A 23,998-nucleotide genomic window follows, 5' to 3' on the forward strand; every position below is an offset into this window, starting at 1 on the left:
GCCCTCGCCATCCACTCAAAACATAACCTACTCTTTGGCCGGCGCGCAAGCCCAAACAAGTGTGTACGGCGTGCCTGTTGTTTTGTTTCCGGTCTAGCTATCCGGTGTGGTGTTGTAGTGTTTCTAATGTTACTAGTTGTTGTAACAGCATGTGAAAAAAACTACAAAGTTTGCTAGGCCAAAAGGAACGTTAATCTTGCGATAAAAAAATTTATGCCGTTAAAATGCGTAAACGCATTTTTGCGTAAACGCATTTAAACATAAAAGTTTGCGTAAACACTGTTGATAACGCGTTTAACTGACAGCATTAATAAAAAAAATATATATATATATATATTAGGGCTGTCAGTTAAACGCGTTATTAACGGCGTTAACGCAAAAACATTTTAACGCGATTCATTTTTTTATCGCGAGATTAACGGTCTTTTTGGTCTAGCAAACTTTGTAGTTTTTTTTCACATGCTTTTGCAACAGGACGCGGCATGCGCAGCGCTGCGCTATGAAACCCATTCATTTCAAGGGCTTGCGCCGTGCGAGGACGTTTTGTTGCTTCGTCGACCAAAGCGCAAGTGGATCTAGCTAGACCGGAAACAAAACAACAGGCACGCGCACACACACTTGTTTGGGCTTGCGAGCCGGCCAAATAGGTTAAAGTTACGTTTTGAGTGGATGACGAGCGCGAGACGCCGAAATGGATGCCAATAAGATTCTGAATGGAAAGTTTACTTTTAAAAAGTTGGCAAATGGTTCCATTGACTAGACCAAAGTGATCTGTGTGTTTTGTCGTTATGAACTGAGCTATCATCATCGCAGCACGTCCAGTCTGAAGTACCACTTGATGATGGCCAAGCACACACACACAGCTGATGCGAATTCTCCGCCCCCTCGTCAATATCAGTACCTCGTCAGTATTTCTTTCACCCTTTTATTGATGGACAGTGTTACATTGTGTTACAAAGAAATTATTTGCTCCAAGTGAGAATGTTAGTGTGAAATTGAACACAGTATTGCCTATGTTGTTTTCAATAAAAAAAACGTGCACAAAGCAAGCAATCCACTTTTTTCATGTTGATAAGAGCATTAAAATGAAAAAAAAATAATGAACAAAAAGAAATCAAGAGACATTTAGAATAGATAAAAATGTGCGATTAATCGCGAGTTAACTATGACATTAATGCGATTAATCGCGATTAAATATTTTAATCGTTTGACAGCACTAATATATATATATATATATATATATATATATATATATATATATATATATATATATATATGCAAAAGCCTCCAAGTCCCATCTGAAAATTTCTTCTAGAATGATCATTGTTATCAAGCTCGTAAGTTCATTCAAATGTCAATTAATGGGTAATTTTCATCGTCATTTAATTGAAATTACTGAACTTAAATATACAAGCTTGATAAAAATGATCATTCTAGAAGAAATTTTCAGATGGCACTTAGTCATATGGCACTCAGATGGCACAGTCAAGATCAGTGAGTGATTTTCTCTTTTCTCTTTCCCAGTGCGTCTTTAGTAGTTAAATTTACATTGAGGACAAAGACAGCAGTAGGTTTATTAGGTTGTTGTTGCTTTAAGAGCTGCATGTATCCAACATACTCTTACACTTGCGTTTTCTTTTCAACTGTTTACATGCACTTAAGACATGACCGACTACGTCAGAATTCTCTGTTATAAACCACATATATCAGATCAAACAGCTCTGACATGCAGACCAGGAGAAACATCGTGCTACATTTTGCACACCCCCCCCCTCCACCACCACCACCATCATTTTAATGCCTAGAAACTCAGATTTTGAATGCATCTAACCATTTTGATCAGCTCTTAATGAGTGCTAAACTTGAGCAAGTTTTTGTACGCGAAGCCACGTACAAGCCACGTTTTTTTGTTTTTGATCAGTAGTTTCTTAGCATGAGCATACCCAAATGTAATGATTTTTTCCCCAAAAATCTCAAACGATAGCTACCTTTTGACTTTCCTTGCTATAGATTTGGTGTTATGAGTCAAAAGTACAAAAAGTACAGCCCTAGTTTAATATGAATTTATGAAACTATGCCCTTAGTCAAATTGATTTGCTCTGGAACAAATAATAGATTTATAAGACCAAAAATTGCCTGTTTGATACACCCAAAACCTCACGTTTAAACTATCTACATAAGAGCCAGCAACCTAAAAAATCATTAAAACTACATCCCATGATACAACAACAGTAGTATTTGTGAAATTATGTTGGGTTTACTCGTCTGCCATGACACAGTGTGTAAGAAATGTTTCAAGAGGAGTGATACAAACGGTGAAACGTTTCCAGTGCTGATACTTGGGCAATATCACACGGCTTCCAGAACCACAACAAACTGGTCTATAAATATATATCAGCCTGTTATCTGTCTAGATTTACCAATAAGGAGAGAGGGATTTGTGAGAAGGGGGAGTTTTTCTGCATATGTTTTCCACTCCCTTCTCTATCTCTTTCTCTGCAGTAAATCGTGTTCAGTGAACTTATTTTTTGAGGCAGTGCGGTCTTTCTCCAATGAAACAGCGTTGTGAAAACACCTCAATACAGTGCGTTCAATTTACCATTGATATCCATTAACCTGTTACACAAACACACATGAAACTCACACAAACCTCACACATATATTGTATTTGTTTCCTGGAAGAACTGAATTTGATCATAAGTAAATTCAGTATTATCCAAAGGAGTAGCCAAAAGCAATTTTTTCTGAATATTTAATTATGTAGACATGATCAAGATATGGAGGCTTATAGGATAGTTGTTGGGTTGTTGTTGTGTTTATGGCTTTGTTTAGTTTTGCTTATAATGTTTTGTGTTAAATTATCCTTATAAAGATATTAATGTAATAGTACACATAGGAGCAAAATACAAGCACAGATATTGCACCAACAGTATTTCGGAGAAAGTTACTTTATTTTATTGGTTACTTCCCCTCTGATGTATTTGCTTAAAATGTATTAAAGCAGGATTAAATATGAATGTCAAATTCAAAAATATCAGCTCGAGTGCTTACAATTTAGAAGAGCATTAACACTCACAAATGAAGTATGCGAGCTGATGTTTTTTGAGATTTAAACTCTATTTGTCATTATATAAGTGAGAATATGGAGCTGTTAGTCCATCAAGAGCCGATATTCTTAAAGGGCATTGGAGAGCATTAACTACCCATAGTTAATTACTTAAATTAATCACCAAACTGCAGTGGGTGTTTTGAAATACTATAACTGTGATGATCAGATTTTGCTGTGTATGGTCATACTGTTTACTGAGAAATTCTAGATCATTATTTATGGGCAGAGACTGTGACAACATTTTATTTTAAGCCTGTACATATAATAATAATTAAGATTCTTAATGCATTGATGCCTACATCAGGCATACTAATCAGTTGTACTGTATGTTCTCATTAATAATTATATCCCAGTTATACATTTATGCTTATATATATATATATATATATATATATATATATATATATATATATATATATATTTATTTATTCCTGGAAAGAGTTAATGCATACATACACAGTGTTTTGGCATTGTGTGTGCATAACGTGATGTGTTTGTGTGCACCTACATGTGTGTGACAGTGATGGACTGTGCCTGTCTCATTCTCCAGATGTGGTTTATATCTCAACTCCACGTTCCTCTGGAGGCCTGCTGAAAACCAGCCTGCTAACCAAAGCCCTATTGAGCAAATCCACTGTTTTCTGGCCAAACCGAGTCATTGTGTGCGGCTGTATGCATCCAGCTCAATCAATGCATTGTTAGCAATCTCTCTTTCTAAACTGATGCCAATAGAGGCCTGTTATGAATTTCCTCAGGCTAATGCTATCAGCATTAGTCCATGAGTTCAGGGAATCACATCAGCACTGCTGCATTTTGGGAACAGCACTGTCGATATGGCTGGGGAGTATTTGGGGACGTGTTCATTTTGATTACATATTAATTTGTCGTATTTCTAATTTCTGGCTAAAATTATGGACAGTGAGATAAATAGAAAATAGATAAATAGTGTGTTTGAAATACATAAAGCTGCTCTAGTTTTGTTCTAAAATCTAGGGAGACCCCTACCCAGCTCCAAACAGTATAGGCAGCAAAATTATCTTCCCCTTCGAGATAACTTATTTGGTCAGAATTCAGGAAGTTCTACAGAGGCATTCCCTGAACGCATTGCAGTAACCAGAAATTTTCAGTCAATGCTAAAACATATCAATAAAATCAGTCACATCTAATTAAAAATGAACTATGACACAGTCCCAAGCCCTTCATTAGTGACTATTCTGGGTTGTGATGTCAAAGTAGACAAGAAAATATATTTAATATCAATATTAATTCATAAGAAGAAGATTCACAGTTCAGAGAATTATGACCCGACGCATGACGTAGGGTGTAGGAGTAGTGTAAGTTTAGGTGAGAGTAGACGCCTCTCGAGGTTCAGACAAATAGGGCTGCGCAACAAACTCAAGCTCCTCTTACATTTCTCTTTAAAAATTCTTGTTTTAGACTCCTTATTTGTGACCGTTGTTTTGTTTTGCTCTATCTTTTGCGCTTCCTCATTCGTCAATACATCATACGTCAGGTCAGAGTTCACTCTTTTGCCGGAACTAGACTCACGTACGCCCATTACCGGAAGCCAGTGATTATAGTTCATAAAGTTCTAAATATGGATATTTTTCTTAAAAAAATGTGTCGCTTCGCTAATAAACGTGGTCATGTTTATTAACCCACTGGATGGATGCGCCTTTTTGGACTTAAAAAAAAAATGCTAACATAGCCAGGATATTCTTTTTTAATATAACACAGATTGTCTTTGGCTGAAAGAAGAAAGTCATATTCACCTAGGATGTGTTGAGGGTGAGTAAATTATGGGATGATTTTCATTTTTGGGGGAACTATCCCTTTAAAGTGATTCTCTCCAGCACTGGAAAGCTTCTCTGATGTTAAAGGAGTAGTTCACTTTCAAATGAAAATTGGCCCATGATTTACTCACCCTCAAGCCATCCTAGGTGTATATGACATTCTTCTGTCAGACGAATACAATCGGAGTTATATTAAAAAATATACTGGCTCTTCCAAGTTTTATAATGGCAGTGTATTGCAACCAACAGATTGTAGCTCAAAAACGTGCATCCATCCGTCATAAACCAAACTTAGGCTAAATATATATATATATATATATATATATATATATATATATATATATATATATATATATGTATATGTATAATCAGAAACATAATGAAGCCAGACTTCACTGCCAGTTTACTTCACTGTACACACACACACACACACACACACACACACACACACACACACACACACACACACACACACACACACACACACACACACACACACACACACACACACACACACACACACACACACACACACACACACACACAGAGTTCCATTGCAGGCTATAGGAGTCCATTGTTGGATAGGTAGACATTGGTCAGAGTTGCAGATCCCTTCTTGACATGTTTTTTTTTTTAAATAAAAAATGCATATTTGAAGTTATATTAAACAATTTTTAACAAATAAGGTTTTAGTGCTAAAAGACATTCAGTTAACATAATAAAAATTATATATATATACCGAGTTCATTTTGATTAATAAAATCATTATTCACTGTATAAAGTAGTGACCTGAAATTGTTACCTTAGAGCTATTTTATTTATACTATATTTACTATATATATTTATATTTGTACTATATACAATATTTATTTATATCTATTAATATATATATATATATATATATATATATATATATATATATATATATATATATATATATATATATATATATATATATACACTATATAACAGTTTACTTCACTGTTCACACACACAGTTCCATTGCAGGCTATAGGAGTCCACTTTTGGATAGGTAGACATCGGTCAGAGTTGCAGATCCTCTCTTGGTATGTTTTAAAAAAAAATTAAAACAAGTTATATTATGAAAAAATATACATATGTTTGGGGATGTTTGAAAAGACTTGAAAGTTCCTTAACTAAGCAGCCAGTTAAACAGCAGCTCTACAGTCTCAGAGCCTCTCTGGGACAGCAAGCCATTCAAACAATAGAGAAGTGTGAACGACGTGTGTTAATTGGCCATTGCAGTTCCTGCTCCAGCCTACAGGAATGCTGCTGAGTATGGACTTAAACACACAGACACACACACATGTAAGTCCCCACTTGGTCAAAAATGTAAAAAATACACCAGAGTGTATTTTTTTTTAACTGATTTTAAACTGTTTTAAAGCATGACCAACAGGGGACTTGAAAAATGTCCCCACTTGGCTTGGGGGTCCCCTGTTGGTGAATGTGTAACGACACCAAGGTCCCCACCTAGATAGGTAGACAAGTGTACAAACACACACACACACACACACACACACACACACACACACACACACACACTTATAGTTTTCTTAATTTGTGAAAATACACAAATACACTTGGCCCAACCTAAATTGAAATTGATTCTTGGCTCTGCTTTTATTGATATTTTTTAGCATTTTGTTTGTGGTGTCTATAGTTTCTTGTCAGAAAAAAAGAATATAAGTGTGATGTGAGATTATTGTTTTATTGTATTGAAGCGTCAGTTCCATTTGCATGTTGAATAGAGGGTTGTCGTCTGGCAGCAGCCTGGTTTACCTCTTGTTCTGAGTTTAAATAGAGCTGAATGTGCTCCATTTTCCTGTCAGTGTGAGCGAAGATAAACACAGAAAAGAGTGATGTAATTTAAGATTGAAAATCAAGAGGAACGACTGTGGCGGAGGCTGTTGTTATCCCCGGGAAAACAGAATGAAACGCAAGCTTAACTTTCGGGGGAATTCTGCAGACAATTACACGTTTCTGAGACACTTTTCTTTTTATGTTTGAGTGTGTGTGTGTGTGTGTTTCAGACTGATGTCCTCTCTCCTCCCCATCTTTGTCTCCTTAATGCTGGGCTCTCTGCTAAAATAAACGCAGTAGACAAGAGTTCAAAGCTGCATTTGATGTTGTATTTGCTGAGAGGAGAAGTGAACAAAAGCGTTGAAAGCCTCTCTCGCTCCTGCTTTCTCTCTCTGTGGTCTGCTGGTTCTCTGCCTCTAGTAATTACAGCGTTGTGGAAAGGGCAGTGAACGTGTGGTATTAGGAATTACCATGGCCCAATATTCTTTATAGAAATTTTACCTAATTCCTAAAAAACACACACACACACACACACACACACACACACACACACACACACACACACACACACACACACACACACACACACACACACACACACACACACACACACACACACACACACATATTATAAATTTGCTTTTAAAACCAAGCAAATTTACTTCACAAAAATGGTTAAGACACACAAGTACCATCTCACTTTACTTAACATACACATACATTGTAAGAATATGACTAATACTGAATGATGAATAAAAGGTATAAGGTAAGGCTAATAAATAACATTCCCAAACTAGTTTTTTTGTTAATACAATAAAGTTAGTAAGTTGGTATGAGCCAAAAGTCATTTAAAAATATACTAAATAACACACTTTTTGCGGTTACGTAAACAACATTTACCATAGTAAATATTTGCATGAACTAATGAAACATATGGACACTGATCCTGATGAATAGAATCGAAGAGTGCACGCTACAAGCACAGTTTAACATCTGACAGGACAGGAAAGTTAGTTTTTCTGAGGTGAGAGACTTTTTATTTAGTTACAAGTTATGAACATAACATTAGAATAATGCCATTGACATTTAGCCTGAAAAAATCTCATCTGACTGCAGATACTGAATCACGACAACGCATTATTCTCAGGCATGTCTTTCAAAATAAAAGTCTTGATTCAGAAAAAAACTTTGTTTCTTTGACACTCTTGTACACTCCACGACCCACTCATAACGATCTTGCGACCCACCAGTTAAAGGAGTAGTTCACTTTCAAATGAAAATTAGCCCATGATTTACTCACTCTCAAGCCATCCTAGGTGTATATGACTTTCTTCTTTCAGACGAATTCAATCGGAGTTATATAAAAAAAAAAATACTGGCTATTCCAAGTTTTATAATGTCAGTGGATTGCAACCAACAGATTGAGGCTCAAAAACGTGCATCCATACATCATAAACAAACTCCAAACGGATCCAGGTGGTTAATAATGCCTTCTGAAGCAAAATGATGAGTTTGTGTAAGAAAAATATTAATATTTAAAAATTGGGAGAGGACAAAAGAAAAGAAGAGACTAAGAAGAAAGATTTCTGGAGAGATGAGACAATATTGATAGTGCCACATGCAGAAGTACCTCCAAAGAAATTAATATCATCAATATCAGTTACCATGGAAAACATAGTTTCCACAAAAATAAAAGTTACTATAGTTACTGTATATTTACTACTATATAAAAAGAACAGACCAATAAGTCAAGAGAAAAATGCAAATAATCTTTTTAAACTTACTATTTATCTCAGAATTAAAAAAAACAAAAAACATCACTGTTTAAAAATTAAGCAGCTGTTTTCAAAATTGATAATGATAAATAGTTTTTTCTTGAGCTCCAAATCAGCATATTAGAATGACTTCTGACGTATCGTGTGACACTGAAGACTGGAGTAATGTCTACTAAAAATTAAGCTTTGAAATCACAAGAATAAATACATTTGAAAATATATTACAATACCAATCAATTATTTTAGTATTTTCACAATATTGCTGTTTTTACTGTATTTTTTATTAAATAAATGCAGCTTTGGTGAGCCTAAGATACGGTTTTCAAAATCTTACAAACAACAAGCTTTTGAAAAATGAGTATTTTTTTAGGGAATATGTTGTTGCATAATGGGATTTTTTTTTTTACGACTCTTTATGTCTGTCTGTCTGTCTGTCTCCACAGAAATGCATGAAATTTAACGTGGAGTCACCTATCTGGTTGTCTAAACAACAAATCCTCTGCACACTCAACCAGAGCCTGAAGGATGTGTTAAATTACGGACTCTTCCAGCCTGCGTACAACGGCAAAGCTGGAAAGTTCCTGGATGAGCAGCGCACACTGAAAGAATACCCACTTCCTGCCGTCCCTCCTGTCCCGTACCTTGAGGTGAGGGCTTTTCTCTGACCTTACTCATGGAGCAGATCACAGTCTGTCATAGTCATGTTGTAAACTATTCCACTGCACATCCATTTTCTGCTCAGCTCATTCGTTGTTCTTACTACTAGTTTTGGCACTGCTTTCTTTTTTTAACTTTGCTCTCTCATTTCATCCTCTTAATGGTCTTTTCCTGTGATTGGCTGAGGGAATGTGACACTAGCATTTGATACACATCCTGTTTTACACTTTTGGCTAAGTGTTATGCACAAAAACATACATTCACAGGATTAAGTACGAGAGCTGTATCGATACAGTGTTTAACAGATGGGTAGATACAATCTATATTGGTCCCATATCAGTTATCAGGCAAAATTAGAAATTGGTAACAGTTTACAGTAAGGTTCCATTACATTAGTTAACACAAACTGACAATGAAAAATATGTGTAAAGCATTTATTGATCTTAGTTAATGTTAAATCCAACATTTACTAAAACACTATTAAAGTCAAAAGTATCTGTTCATATTATTTAATGGACCTGACCTAATATGACTCATGTTAACAAATATTATTGAATACTGTAGGAAATGTTTTGCTCATTGTTAGTTAATGCATTAACTAATGTTAACTAGATGGCAAAGTGTTTCGGTCAGTGTTGGATATGTATGTTCGTATTAATATATAGCCTAATGTAGTTTAAGCCCTACTTAGAGGGTCATACCCCCAAATCCCTCTATAATTCACACCCTGTTCTTTAGGCACACTTTGTGCACCAGTAAAATAAAAGCTTGGCTTGCTTACAGTGTGTTCAGCAAATCTCGTTTTGGCACCAAGCCTTCTTGAGTATATCTCCATTGTTCCATTCGCTTCTGTCAGCCTGTGTGGTCAGGAATACTCTGATGATCATTTCACCTGATTTATCATTCCAATTTTGACTTTTGTATGGCTGCATTTGAGCGAGAGAGCAAACAAGAGTTGGCTTCTGAAAAATGGCCTCTCCATATTTCTGCTGTGAGCCGATAAATGACAGAAAGAAATCATTTCCTTTATGCAGTTAGGCTTTCTGAATTTGTTGCTGCACTAAATTTATTACAAATGTCTCCTAGGTGCCATAAACCATGACAAGCATGAATTAATGTCTCAACCTGTTTGCCATCAGTTAAAGACACACATCTATATAAGCCTCTAAATATGTTTGACTGTGTTATAGACGTACTGACATAACCTACAAATCCTCACCAGGTGTGATGCAATAGTAACTATAATATCTATCTTTCGTTCCATTGTTTTATCTATCTGTCGTTCTATCTATCCATCCATTCATCCATCCATCAATCGGTTATATTTATTTAATTTTGTAAAGTGACTTTGAGTTGTAGCAATGTACTATATAAAATTAACATTTTATTATTGTTATTATAATGTATATAAATATGATTTAAAATAATGTATACTTACGTCAACTTTTGTCAAATTAACATCAAGTTTCCAATTTCAAGTAATCTCCAGTCCACACAAATTACAGCCAATCAGAAAATATTTGATTACAGTCGTGCTCAAAAGTTTACATACCCCTTGCAGAATCTGCAAAATGTTAATTATTTTAACAAAATACAAGGATCATACAAAATGCATGTTATTTTTTTATTTAGTATGGTCCTGAATAAGATATTTTACATAAAAGATGTTTACATGTAGTCCAGAAGACAAAAAAAGCTGAATTTATAAAAATTACCGTGTTCAAGAGTTTTGCATACCCTTGATTCGTAATACTGTGTGTTGTTACCTGGATGATCCACGACTGTTTTTTTGTTTGTTTGTTTTTTGTGATGGTTGTTCTTGAGTCCCTTGTTTGTCCTGAGCAGTTAAACTGCTCAATGTTCTTCAGAAAAATCCTTCAGGTCCTGAACATTTTCAGTGTTCCTGCATCTTTTGCATATTTGAACTATTTCCAGCAGTGACTATAGGATTTTGAGATCCATCTTTTCACACTTAAGACAATTGAGGGACTCAAACACAACTATTAAAAAAGGTTCAAACATTCACTGGTGCTCCAGAAGGAAACACGATGCATTAAGAAAACAATGACAAGCATTTCTTAAGTTTTAAAGGCTAGAGTCAATATGAAGAACAAGGGTTAACACTGTAAATATTGACTCTGTACATATATTGAATGTTTTTGCCAATAAAAGCCTTTAATACTTGTGAAATGCTAGTCATTGTTTTCCAGTATACCACAGAAATATGTGGGAAAAATTATAAAAATACTGAGGCAAGCAGCAAACTTTGCAAAACACAAAATTTATGTCACTGACAATACTGTCGGCCACAGTTGTAGACTCTTTGTCTGGTAAAAAGCAAAACTGTCAACCATGAGTGATATACCATGTGCGTAAGCAGAAGGGGAGGCGTTGTGTTTGTGTGTATGTGTGCGTTTAATCATTTCCCAATGCAACCCGCTGCACGTGAGCGGTCCACAATCGTTTATTGTGCTGTCATTGCTCCATTGCTTCATATGGTTCAGACACCATCACTACACAGCAGAAGGTCTATCGACACACCAGCGGGTCTATAGATCTGCCACATGCAGGCCTCCCAAACACCCCTTGTGAACAGAGCCCTCATGGGTTTGCTAGATAGACTCATAGATTGAGGGATGGGGGATGGGGGGGGGGGGGTATCTGTATGGTCAGATCTTAATGGAGGAGAGCGTTGGAGCTGTGGGTGTTTGTGACGCCCTGCCCTCTTCACGGGCATGTGGATTTGTGTACAGCATTCACTTCTGCAGCTCAAAGTCATGGCTGTTTTGCAGTGATGTTTTGCACTATGGTGTTGTAGTTGGTGTCGTGCTTTGGGATTGATGGCGCTGAGGTGCAGGACAGAAGTATTTTGGGTAGTGCTGAGAATTATAGTGTCGGCTCGCTTGTACTGTTACTGCCCACAGCCAGAGAGACGCGTAGTGCAGCAGCGGGATCCTGTGGTGAGTTCTGAGCGTGTAAGATCTATTCACTCTTGTTGTTTGTTAGCTTTTGACATGTTTTCTGTTTGATCAGGACATTTTGACTTGGTTGTTCCTGAGGCGTTTGTTAATGGCCTTGAGTTTGACAGCGATACATTACTTTGAGTTTCCAGTCTGCCTCTGAGTTTCTTAAACTTTGCTTTTGTTGTCATGGTTGAAATGCTGTTTTTTTTTACCTTTCACCCCATAACTCAAGAGGATTGTTATCAGTTATCTTGGTAGCAGTTCACACATTATTTTTTTTATCTGTATGACCTACAGATTAAAATTTAAGTCGTCATTCACTGAAATCCAGATGTTCGCCCAACTATCCTTGGCACATTTATTCACTGAAAAAAAATTGAACACATTGAATCAAATGTGAGATTTTGAAGTAGAAAGACTGAAATACCATTTTATATATATATATATATATATATATATATATATATATATATATATATATATATATATATATATATATTAGAGGTGGGCATAGATTAATTTTTTTAATCTAGATTAATCTCACTGGAAATTTGGAATTAATCTAGATTAATCTAGATTAAAATGGCTCATTTGAATTCTGCCGAAGGCATTCAGAATATGTTTGCTATCCAAATAATGACTAAAAGTAAGTCTTTGAGAATAGTTCGCCTCGCGTAGGGATGTGAATTTCTGCCAAAAATGCCTTCGACAATAGAAGAGCAAAAGTCGAATATCGGTCAAAAAAATTTATAAAATAAATAAATAAAACGCACAATTACAATGACAGAAAGGGAGGCAAATTTAATCTTTAGCGATTTGTCATCAAACAAACTGTTTATTAATTGAACAAGTAACATGTTTTCGTCGTTTTTTTTAGGCTAATTGGAAGAAGAAAAAAACAACAAGCACGATGTAGCTACAGTCCGTTTTTTGATTCGCCAAACCAGATGCTCGTTAGATCAAAAAATATTGTCATATGTCATAATGATTTTATGTGAACCTGCCTTTACCGGCAATAGCCTCCTCCTTTTTAAACAAATTAGTTTCAATCAATGTAAACTATTCGTGTGACTATGCCCCTGCGCAATACACACATTACCGCGGGATGGCGGGTGTTCATTTCATAAACTGTACACAATGGTAGCTTATTTATTTTGTAGCCTATAAATAAATGTATATGTCCAACGGATAATGTCATACTTTTTAGTAGTGCTATCGTGGTGTAATAATCTGTTTGGTTGTAAAATGTATTACCTGAATGAAATGAAATCGAATGTATCGTCCTGTGGAATCATTCATTCACAGACAGCTTACGAAGATGTTCAACTAATAAAGATCTTCATCGCTGGCAAAAATATGATGCATTTGCAGATTTGCCCTCAATAGACTAAACTGTAGCTCTTGATGTTCTTAAATCTTCCTGTTACGACTCCGTGTCGAGTGTGATTGCACGCGCTTCAGAGTTCAGACGATTCAGTGCGTGAGGAACTGAACAGAACTGTTTCGCGAACCGATTTAGACAGATCTGCCAACTTGTTTGATGAAGTCTTTGAACAGAATCGACCCAAAAGAGTAATTCATTTGTAAATTGAGCATCGCTCATGCCCATAAAAAAGATACAGCGCGCTTGGAATAAACTCATTTAACAACATGTAAAGTAACGAGAGGAACGATCAGGGTAACATGTAAAAGTAGCCTATACACCTTGTGTCCGTGACAGGAAAATAGCCTACCCTGCTGCGCGATTTGCGCGAAAATATAACGATATTCGAAAAAGCTATTTTATGATCCCAACCCAACTTTGAGAATAGATTAACGGCGATATTTTTTTTATCGCCCGATAAGAGTCTCACGTTAACGCAGCACGTTAACGCCGATAACGGCCTACCACTAATATATATATATATATATATATATATATATATATATATATATATATATATATATATATGTGTATGTAAAAAATATATATAATTTTTTTATATATATTTTTTTATATATAAATATAATAAAAGTTAAGATTAATAGTGTTATATATATATATATATATATATATATATATATATATATAACACTATTAATCTTAACTTTTATTTTATTTTATTTATTTTTTATTTAATTTTGACGTTTGACTTCAGAAGTCATGGAAATATAGCATAAACCACTGATCTATATAGAATGAGTCATATAAGAATGAATCTATGTCATTCTGTATAGATCAGTGGCATAAACATTATTTGTTCAACACTTTTTTTCCCAAGACAAAATAGTTGCACATATTTGCATTGACACAAGGATGAGTAGGCCTAAATGATGACAGACTTTTACATTTTTGGGTAAACTATCCCTTTAAGATCGAAGTGTGTAATTCTTTTGATGGTTCAAAAATACTTTCTCTTAAGTTAATGATGCAGAGACAATAAGTACATCATTTGTAAGTTGACTTCATGAACAATATAAAAGTGGCATAGTGGGACTTTAAATTTTTTGCTCTACTTCTTTAGCTGATATGAAGCAGTCATTATTTTAGTGATTTTTGCTTATTTGGTGCCCCTTGTGGTGTAAAAATGACAGACTTCACCTTTCATCCCCAAAGTCTGTGCATTCCTTTCAACAAAAAACGTCTCGGTTACATATGTAACCCTAGTTCCCTGATAGGGAACGAGACGCTGCGTCAAGCTGTGGGAACGCCTCTGCGTGTGTGCGTCATGAAGCACGTATGGAATCAGTCCAATGGAGAGACGGAACGTCTTAGGCGGGTGACGTCATCGACCAGGAAACTATAAAGCACCCCCAAAACACAAGCGCGACAGCTTCTGATAGGCCTGAAGGAAGCGCTAACGGGCATGCTGGGAGTATGGCAAAACTACGCAGCGTCTCGTTCCCTATCAGGGAACTAGGGTTACATCCGTAACCGAGACGTTCCCTTTCAAGGGAACTCGAGCTGCGTCAAGCTGTGGGAACGGCAATACCCACGTCGCCATAGGAGCAAATGACCGTCATGTGGGAACTAGCGCACAGAGGACGAGAGCACCTGCGCCCCAGGAGTGGAACTTAAGTCCAATTCATAGAACTTAACAAATGTATGCGGTGAGGACCACCCAGCCGCATCACAAACATCACTTAGCGATACTCCTGACAACAATGCTTTAGAAGCAGCCATACTCCTAGTAGAGTGGGCTCGTACAGCCAAAGGTGAAGGCTGAACAGCCGACTCATAAGCAAGTGAGATGGCCTCAACCACCCACTTGCTCATTCTCTGTTTAGACGCGGGACACACTTTCCTTGGTGGCCAAAAGCAGACAAATAACTCTTCTGATTTCCTCCACATGGCAGCTCTGTGGACGTAAGCGTCTAACGCCCTAACCGGGCAGAGAAGGTTAAGTTTCTCCTGATCTGATGACACAAAAGGAAGATGGATAGAAAGCCTGCAGCACTGTAGGTCTAACAGCATTAGTAGGGACCTTAGGGACATAACCTGGTCTAGGGTATAGAAAAGCCTTAACCATACCAGGCGAAAACTCCAGGCATGAGGGTGCAACCGACAGGGCCTGCAGATCTCCGATTCTCTTAAGTGAGGAGATTGCAAGCAGAAAAAGAGTTTTATACGTGAGAAATTTCTCAGAAACTTCCTCAATAGGTTCAAAGGGGGCCAAAGAAAGGCCCTCTAGTACAATGGCCAGATCCCAAGTCTGCACCCTCGTACAAACTGCAGGCCTCAGCCTCAAAGTGCCACGAAGGAAGCGAGTTATAAGTGGGTGTCTCCCAAGAGAAACTCCACTGAAAGGGACATGGAAAGCAGCTAGTGCCGCCACATACACCTTTAGTGTGGAGGGGGATAACCCTGCAGAGAAACGCTCGTGCAGAAACTCCAGCACTGCACCCACTGGGCCATTAACTGGGTCCTGCCGGTGTTCTGCACACCAAGAAGTGAAAAGTTTCCACTTCAGGGCATATAACTTCCTCGTGGACGGAGCTCTGGAGTGAAGGATGGTCTCAACAACCTCAGTTTAGAGACCAGATTCTATGAGCTGGGCCCCCTCAGAGGCCAAGCCCACAGTTTCCACAACTCTGGGCGGCACCCTGTGAGGGAAGCATCCGTCGTTAGCGTTACGCGACGACAAAGAGCCCCCAACACAGGCCCTTTGGATAGGAACCAGGTTTCTTTCCACATGACCAGAGCACGAAGGCAGCGCAGCGTGACTTTGATCGTGCGGAGGGGATTTCCCCTCGGGGAGAATCCCTTGGTCCGGAGCCACCACTGCAGTGGTCTCATGTACAACAGGCCGCAAGGTATAACGTTGGACGCTGCTGCCATCAGACCCAACAGACTCTGAAACTGTTTTACAGTGAGTAGCTGGCCTAGCTTGACTTGTTTCATAGCTGAAAGAATCGAAGCGATGCGGGTCGGAGAAAGTCGCGCCCGCATCGAGATCGAATCCCAAACGACACCCAGAAAAGTGGTCTTCTGAGAAGGAGATAATACACTTTTCTTTGCGTTCAGCCTCAACCCCAACTTTCTCATATGAGCGAGAACAACATCTCGATGCTGAACCGCCATCTGCTCTGTCTGAGCTAAAATCAACCAATCGTCGATGTAATTGAGGATACGAATGCCCTGAAACCTCAGGGGTGCTAAAGCTGCATCCATGCATTTCGTGAAAGTGCGGGGAGGTAAAGCTAGGCCAAATGGAAGAACCTTGTACTGGTATGCCTCGCCCCCGAAGGCGAACCTCAGGAACTTCCTGTGTTGTGGAAGGATGGAAATATGGAAGTACGCGTCCTTCAGACCTATCGTGACAAACCAGTCCTCGGATCTGATTTGTGACATGATCTGCTTGATAGTGAGCATCTTGAATTTTAGCTTCCCTCCCGAGCGATTCAACAGGCGCAGATCTAAAATTGGACGCAACCCCCCATCCTTCTTTGGAACGATGAAATATCGGCTGTAAAAACCTGACTCCAACCTGGGAGGAGGAACCCGTTCTATAGCCCTCTTTTGAAGGAGCGCTTTCACCTCTTGTTCCATTACCAGAGCCTGCTCGGGGCCCACCACTGTGGGCAGAACTCCTCTGAATTTTGGTGGACGACACCTGAATTGGATAGTATAACCCTTTTTTACTGTGTGCAGAACCCACTGAGATATTTTTGGAAGGCTTTTCCACTCTGCCAGAAATACTACTAAGGGTACCACTCTCTCGAGACTGGCCTCTGGTGTAACTTGAGCAGCAAACACAGCGCCCTGTAACGTTGCACCGGCAGGGAACTACTGGCTTAACTGCTCTGAGACCCTCCTCAGAGGGGGCGAGCGTCCCTCGGGAAAGCGCTCGCCGGGACCGTCTGTGCCCCGGCATGAAGGCGGGGTTGGCAGAACAGGCCCCTGAGGGCACCGAAGAAGAGCGGGCACCGTGTAATGCGGTGAACACCTCTCTCCCACTGCAGGGACCACCCTCAGCCACTGGCGTCAGGACTTCCTCTTTGCCGATGCCTTCTTAGCCATAATAACTGTCCTCAGATCAGTTTTGCCAGAAGACTTCGGCTGAGAGTGCCGCGACTGGTCCCACTGTTTGGAAGGGGGAGCGCGAGACGCGACACTCTGCTTCTGTTGCGCCCTATGTGAGGAGCTGACTGAAGGCCTGGACTGCTCCCGCCCAGCAGTACCGGGGACATGAATTTTAAGAGGCATAAATTTCTGAAACGCTGCCGACTGTTTCTTCTCTTCCTGAAATCTATCTATGACAGTATTGACAGAATCACCAAAAAGACCATGAGGAGAGAGCGGAGCGTCCAAAAGAAAAGCTTTGTCTTTTTCTTTCATACCAGAGAGATTTAACCATAGATGCCTCTCTGCGGCCACCAGGGCTGCCATAGTATGGCCTTTTAGCTTGGCCGACTCCTTGGTGGCGCGCAGAGATAAATCTGCTGCCTGACGCAGTTTGCGAACTACGTCAGTGCTGACCTCTTGAGTGTCACTCACATCCTTTAATAAGTCAGCCTGGTATGCCTGCAAGATGGACATTGTGTGCAGGCATGCCGAGGCTTGACCGGCCGCCGAATACGCCTTAACCACTAAAGCTGACGTACTTCTAAGAGGCTTAGAGGGTAAAAGTGGTGCTTTAAAAGAAGATGCAGCTTCAGCAGAAAGATGACTAGCAAGCGCCTCTTCTGCTTTGGGCACCGCCCCATAACCATGAGATTTAGCCCCCAAAATGTTTGAATAAGTGGAAGTTTGAGGGCTAAAAACACGATAAGAGACCGGCTTTTTCCACGATCTCGAAACCTCTGTGTGGAGATCAGGGAAGAAGGGCAAGCACCGGCATGGAGGTTGAGAACGGGAAGGCAAAAATCTTTCATCTAATTTAGATTTTTCTCTAGACTCCTGCCTAACAGCTGGCCACTCGATGCTTAATTTAGAAACAGCACGAGTGAGCACCTCCATAAGCTCCTCACTTTCGGGAGAGTGAGATGGCGAATCATCGACATCTCCCGCATCCAGACTAACAACATCCAGATCCTCAGAACTGGATAGTTGCAGTACTGGGGCCTCAGTTCGGGGGGAAGAAACCGCAGAGCGTGCTTCCGATCCCGAGACTGAGGCACTGGATCTAACAGGTAAGGGCTGAAATAGGGCAGAGCCCGTCTCAAGCCCCGCTGTTAGATCCATCTGCGATCCCCACGAATGACGTCGCCGCTCAGCCTCGGCATAAGCGGGACCCGATCCGCGGGGATCGCGAACCGAACCACTCTCCTCAAAGAGTGATCGGCCGGAGCGGAGCGTTCTAAGAGGCAAACGCTCACAATGCTCACAATCAGTCCCCTCGAGAGCTGACTGGGCATGCTGCACTCCCAAACAAACAACACATAAGCTGTGTGTATCCCCGCTCGTTAAATAGCGCGAGCAGGGAGGAACACACTTCTTAAATTGTTGTTCGCTCGCCATTTTCTCTCAATATAATATATATATATATATAGTTTTTTTGAAATAGTGAAACTCCTGCTTAGTGACAGACAAAAACACTTGAGACAGATCCACATATAGCGCTTACTGAAGGCAAAGAAGCTGTCGCGCTTGTGTTTTGGGGGTGCTTTATAGTTTCCTGGTCGATGACGTCACCCGCCTATGACGTTCCGTCTCTCCATTGGACTGATTCCATACGTGCTTCATGACGCACACACGCAGAGGCGTTCCCACAGCTTGACGCAGCTCGAGTTCCCTTGAAAGGGAACTGCTGCTAGAATGAAAAAAAATAGAATTGTATAGAATTGAGTAAAATCTACTTAACTACGTTATGTAAGATTAACAAAGATAACTTGGCAAGTTACAGTTTGTTGAGTAACTTCTACTTATTCTAAGCTTACTTTGTAATTCTCTGTTTCTCACTCTTTACTCACTCTTTGTTTGTACCATTTACTCAAACAATGTAGCACTTAAGTCTTGCTTTTTAAAGCATATGGTGTACTTGGACACATTTAAGTAAAAAAAACAGTAGTTTTCTTGTTACACTTTGTAAGACAACATATCTACACAATGAAGGAAGTACTCAACTGAACACAGAGACCACAAAACACAATAACGGTAACAATCAGTGAATAGTTTTTGAGTATGAATGGGACATTTTGAGTAGAAAATTAACTCCAGATGTCACAAAACCGCAAGTTACTGAACCTTACAACAAAAGCGATAAAACAGTGTAAATACATCTAGAAAACAGTGTATTTTTTTACTTTGACACTTTCTCAAAAATCATTAATTGTAAACATAAACAATTCTAAATAAAATATACTTATAAGTTCAGATTTAGTTTCTTCAAGCTTAAATTGTTACTAACTAATAGGCCTATATAATTAACTTTTAAATTCTTGCCTGAACTAGCTTATTCAATGTAGAAAATACTTTCTACAATACTTTCTATGTTTTTTTTCTGCGGTATTTAGTACTCGTGATCCATGATCATGATTTGTGAATAAAGGCCTGTTCACACCAAGGATGATAACTATATAAATAACTACTCGGTTACTATTGTAACCTCAGTTCCCTGAGATAGGGAACGAGTATTGCGCAGCTATACGCAGTGGGGAAACTCCTTTTCCTCGATTTACTGAAGCTTATGTGTAAAGCGCATTTGCAGCTGCACAGCTAGCACACTGAGCGTTTGGCTCGCTCATAGGCTGTGCTGCGGCAAATGCACATCCAATGGCGCGGGCGCCTCTGACGTGCGACCAATGAGCTAGCCCTACGTCATTACACGTCTGAGCCCGTCAAGAGGGCGTGGCCCTAGCCTATAATATTCCCCCGAATTCGCCATTATAGCAGGTTTAACGACTGAAGCGAGAACTCTCCAGGTTACTATAGTGCGGCCGGCTACGCAATACTCGTTCCCTATCTCAGGGAACTGAGGTTACGATAGTAACCGAGTAGTTCCCTTTCGAACGGTCACTTACGCAGTGGGGACGCCATGCAAAATGCCGCACTATAAGTAACTGGTTGCCACTGCAACTCAGGACCCCTGAGCTCACAGAACAAGCCAGAAAACCCAGTAAATATAACAGATCGGAAACCGTCGGGTCTAGAATCATATATATGTGTTAGTAACAAACCAACATAATATACTAATTAGTGGCGGGCCGTTATCGGTAACGTGCTGCGTTAACGTGAGACTCTTATCGGCCGATAAAAAAAATATCGCCGTTAATCTATTCTCAAAGTTGGGTTGGGAGCTGGGTCTGTACTACGCAAGCTATGGAGGTCTGTGCACCTAAGTGAAAAGAGATAGAGCAGGTTGTGAGAAAGGCAAGGGCTTCATCATTTCCAGGGCCTAATGGAGTTCCGTACAGAGTGTACAAGAGTGCTTCAGGAGTTCTACGAATTCTGTGGAAATCGATAAAAGTGGCATGGGAAAAGCAGGTTGTACCTAGAGCATGGCGCCGAGTAGGTGGAGTCTTTATACCTAAAGAAAAAGATGCTACAAGCATCAGTCAGTTTCGTTCTATATTACTATTAAACGTCGAAGATAAGATTTTCTTCAGCATTATTGCGCAGAGATTGTCAACCTACCTATTAAATAATGGCTTCATTGACACTTCAGTTCAAAAAGCGGGCATTCCAGGGTTCTCAGGATGCTTAGAACACATCAATGTTATCTCGCAACGAATTCAATCTGCTAAAAAGGAGGGTCCATGTGACATTCCTGGATTTGGCTAATGCATATGGTTCAGTGCCACATGAGCTTCTTTGGGCAGCATTTGGTTTTTTTTAGAGTACCAATGTCAATAACAAATTTAGTGAAAGCCTATTTTGGAGATTTGCAATTCAGTTTCTCAACTCCAAAATTCAGCACCGCATGGCAATGCTTAGAGGTTGGAATAATGGCAGGATGCACCATTTCTCCACTGGCTTTTCCAGTGAGATTAATCTAGATAAAAAAAAATTAATCTATGCCCACCACTAATACTAATAAAACCAGACACCGGTGGGACTATTAGTATAAGAAATACAACCGGCCAAAGCGGGTTTTTTATATATATATATATATATATATATATATATGTATGTGATTGTGCACAGTAACATTTTTAGACAAGACCAGACACTGTCGGGTCTTAATCATATTGAAAGCACCTTCGCCTGCAGGGAAGGCACCTCCATATTATAAAACTTCATAAATGTGGAAGGCGAGGACCAGCCATCCTCATCACAAATATCTTGAATGGGAAAGCCAGATGACCAAGCCCATGACGAGGCCATGCCCCTAGTCGAATGGGCCTTGATACCAATAGGGCAAACCTGATCCACTGAGGTATAAGCCATAGAAATGGCATCCACTATCCATCTAGACAGTCTTTGCTTAGTGACTGGATCACCCTTAGATCGGCCACCCATGCAGACAAAAAGCTGTTCTGATTGTCTAAAAGACGCAGAACGCTCCAGATAGATTCTCAGCGCTCTGACAGGGCAGAGAAGATTAACCTCCCCATCCTTGGCAGAAGGGCGAAGGGCTAATAAAGTAATAACCTGTGCTCTGAACGTCGTTGAGAGCACTTTGGGTACATAACCGTGCCTGGGTTTGAGAATGACCCTGGAGTCATCTGGACCAAACTCCAAACATGAAGGGCTCACAGAGAGAGCCTGCAGATCTCCCACTCGCTTGATAGATGCCAATGCAAACAGGAAAGCAGTCTTTAGCGAGAGAGGTTTCAGACCAACCGACTGGAGCGGTTCAAAAGGAGGACCCTTCAAAGCCCCAAGGACCGTGGAGAGGTCCCAAGGTGGCACAGAAGGAGGTCTGGAGGGGTTCATCCTCCTAGCACCCTTTAGAAACCGTACCACCAGATCGTTTCTTCCTAGTGATTGGCCAGCCACCAGAGCATGATGAGCTGCAATGGCTACCACGTACACTTTGAGCGTGGACGGGGAGCGGCCCGCGTCCAACAGCTCCTGCAGGAAGGAGAGTACCACAGATACCTCACATGACTCCGGGTCCACATGTTTTTCGAGCACCAGCTGGAAAAACCCAACCATTTCAAAGCATAAAGGCGCCTAGTAGAGGGGGCCCTAGCTTCAGAGTTAGTGCTTAAGACCTTCTCAGGAAGGTCCCCGGGTACCCGTTTAGGGGCCATACATGGAGAGCCCTTAAACCGGGTCGAGGATGCCATATTGTCCCGTTGGACTGTGTGAGGAGGTCTTTCCTCATTGGAACAGGCCAGGGGATTGTGTCTAATAACTGAACCAGCTCCGGAAACCACGGTCTGGATTTCCAGAGAGGTGCCACCAGAAGGACTGGACATCCACTCTCCCTGACCCGTTTGATGACTTGTGGAAAGGCGTAAAGGGGGCGGTTGGGCCAGAGATGGGCCAGCGTGTCCCTGCTCTTCGAGAAGAACACTTCGCAATGGGTGTTGGTTCTCGAGGCGAAAAGGTCGACTTCGGCCTCGCCGAACACACTCCATATCAGACTGACCATCTGTGAGTTCAAGGACCACTCGCCTAGGGGAGTGTTGCCCCCTGAGAGCATATCCGCACCCAAATTCTGCATGCCAGGGATATGCGCTGCTCCCAGAGAGCTCAGAATGGTCTGTGCCCATAAGAGGAGGTCTCTCGCCATAGCATGCAGGTTGCCTGACTTGATGCCCCCCTGGCGATTTATGTAGGCCACCACCGACATGTTGTCCGTGCGGACTAAGACATGGTCTGAGGTCTGACAGAAATGCTTTCAGGGCCAAACCAACTGCTTTCATCTCCAGACAGTTGATATGTAAGCTCTGCTCCGTGCTCGACCAGAGGCATGAGGCAGGCTTGCCCTCATGCAGAGCTCCCCAACCCAGGTTGGATGTGTCTGTAAAAAACACTTTCCTCCTCGAAACTGTTCCCATGGTCACACCCTCGTGATACCAGTCCTGAGCTCGCCAGGGAATCAGGGTCCTTAAACAACCGTGATTCACCATGATGCGCAGGCTGCCTGACTGCCATGCATGGGTTGGCACACGGCGTTTCAGCCACTGCTGCAGCAGACGCATGCGCAGTAATTCCATACGGAGTACTGACGATGCTGCTGCCATGAGACCGAGAAGATTGTGAAATTTCTTCAGGGGCGCACATTTGCGTGCTCTGAATGAGGCTGCAAGCGTCTGCACTGAGAGTGCGCGCTTGGTCAGCTCCTCGTGCACCTCAGGAAAAAAATGGCGCAGGCCTGTGACGAGGGGCCTGCTGGCGTCCCGACAGAAACCAGCCGTCCAGCCGGCTTTTAGGAGGTTCCTTGGGCGAGGCCCACTCGAGCTTGAGGTTTTAATTTGAAAAAAATGTTGAACGAATGATACACATGATGATACATACAGACAAAGAAACACCAGAAAAAACATTTTTATAGCAATTTTTAATGT

At 40.4% G+C, this 23,998-nt stretch overlaps 1 protein-coding gene across 19 annotated transcripts in view; it reads left to right on the top strand.

Moving 5' to 3' along the window:
- The window catches only part of shank3a (SH3 and multiple ankyrin repeat domains 3a), a 290,014-nt gene that overhangs the window by 56,378 nt on the left and 209,638 nt on the right, over positions 1 to 23,998 (top strand). For 18 of the 19 annotated variants that reach the window (XR_013186070.1, XR_013186071.1, XR_013186073.1 and 15 more), the window contains exon 2: positions 8,945 to 9,148. Coding sequence is in view for 15 of the 19 variants with exons in the window: in XM_077193711.1 (XP_077049826.1) it covers positions 8,945 to 9,148 (204 nt within the window). In the remaining 4 variants the exon portion in view is untranslated. Of the gene's footprint in view, positions 1 to 7,716; positions 7,751 to 8,944; positions 9,149 to 23,998 lie in introns of those variants that run through there. The other variant, XM_077193710.1, reaches the window with a different exon arrangement.

Source organism: Siphateles boraxobius, unplaced genomic scaffold, assembly GCF_051911475.1.
Source record: "Siphateles boraxobius isolate OS27281-9 unplaced genomic scaffold, OSU_SipBor_1 31, whole genome shotgun sequence".
NCBI lineage: Eukaryota > Metazoa > Chordata > Actinopteri > Cypriniformes > Leuciscidae > Siphateles > Siphateles boraxobius.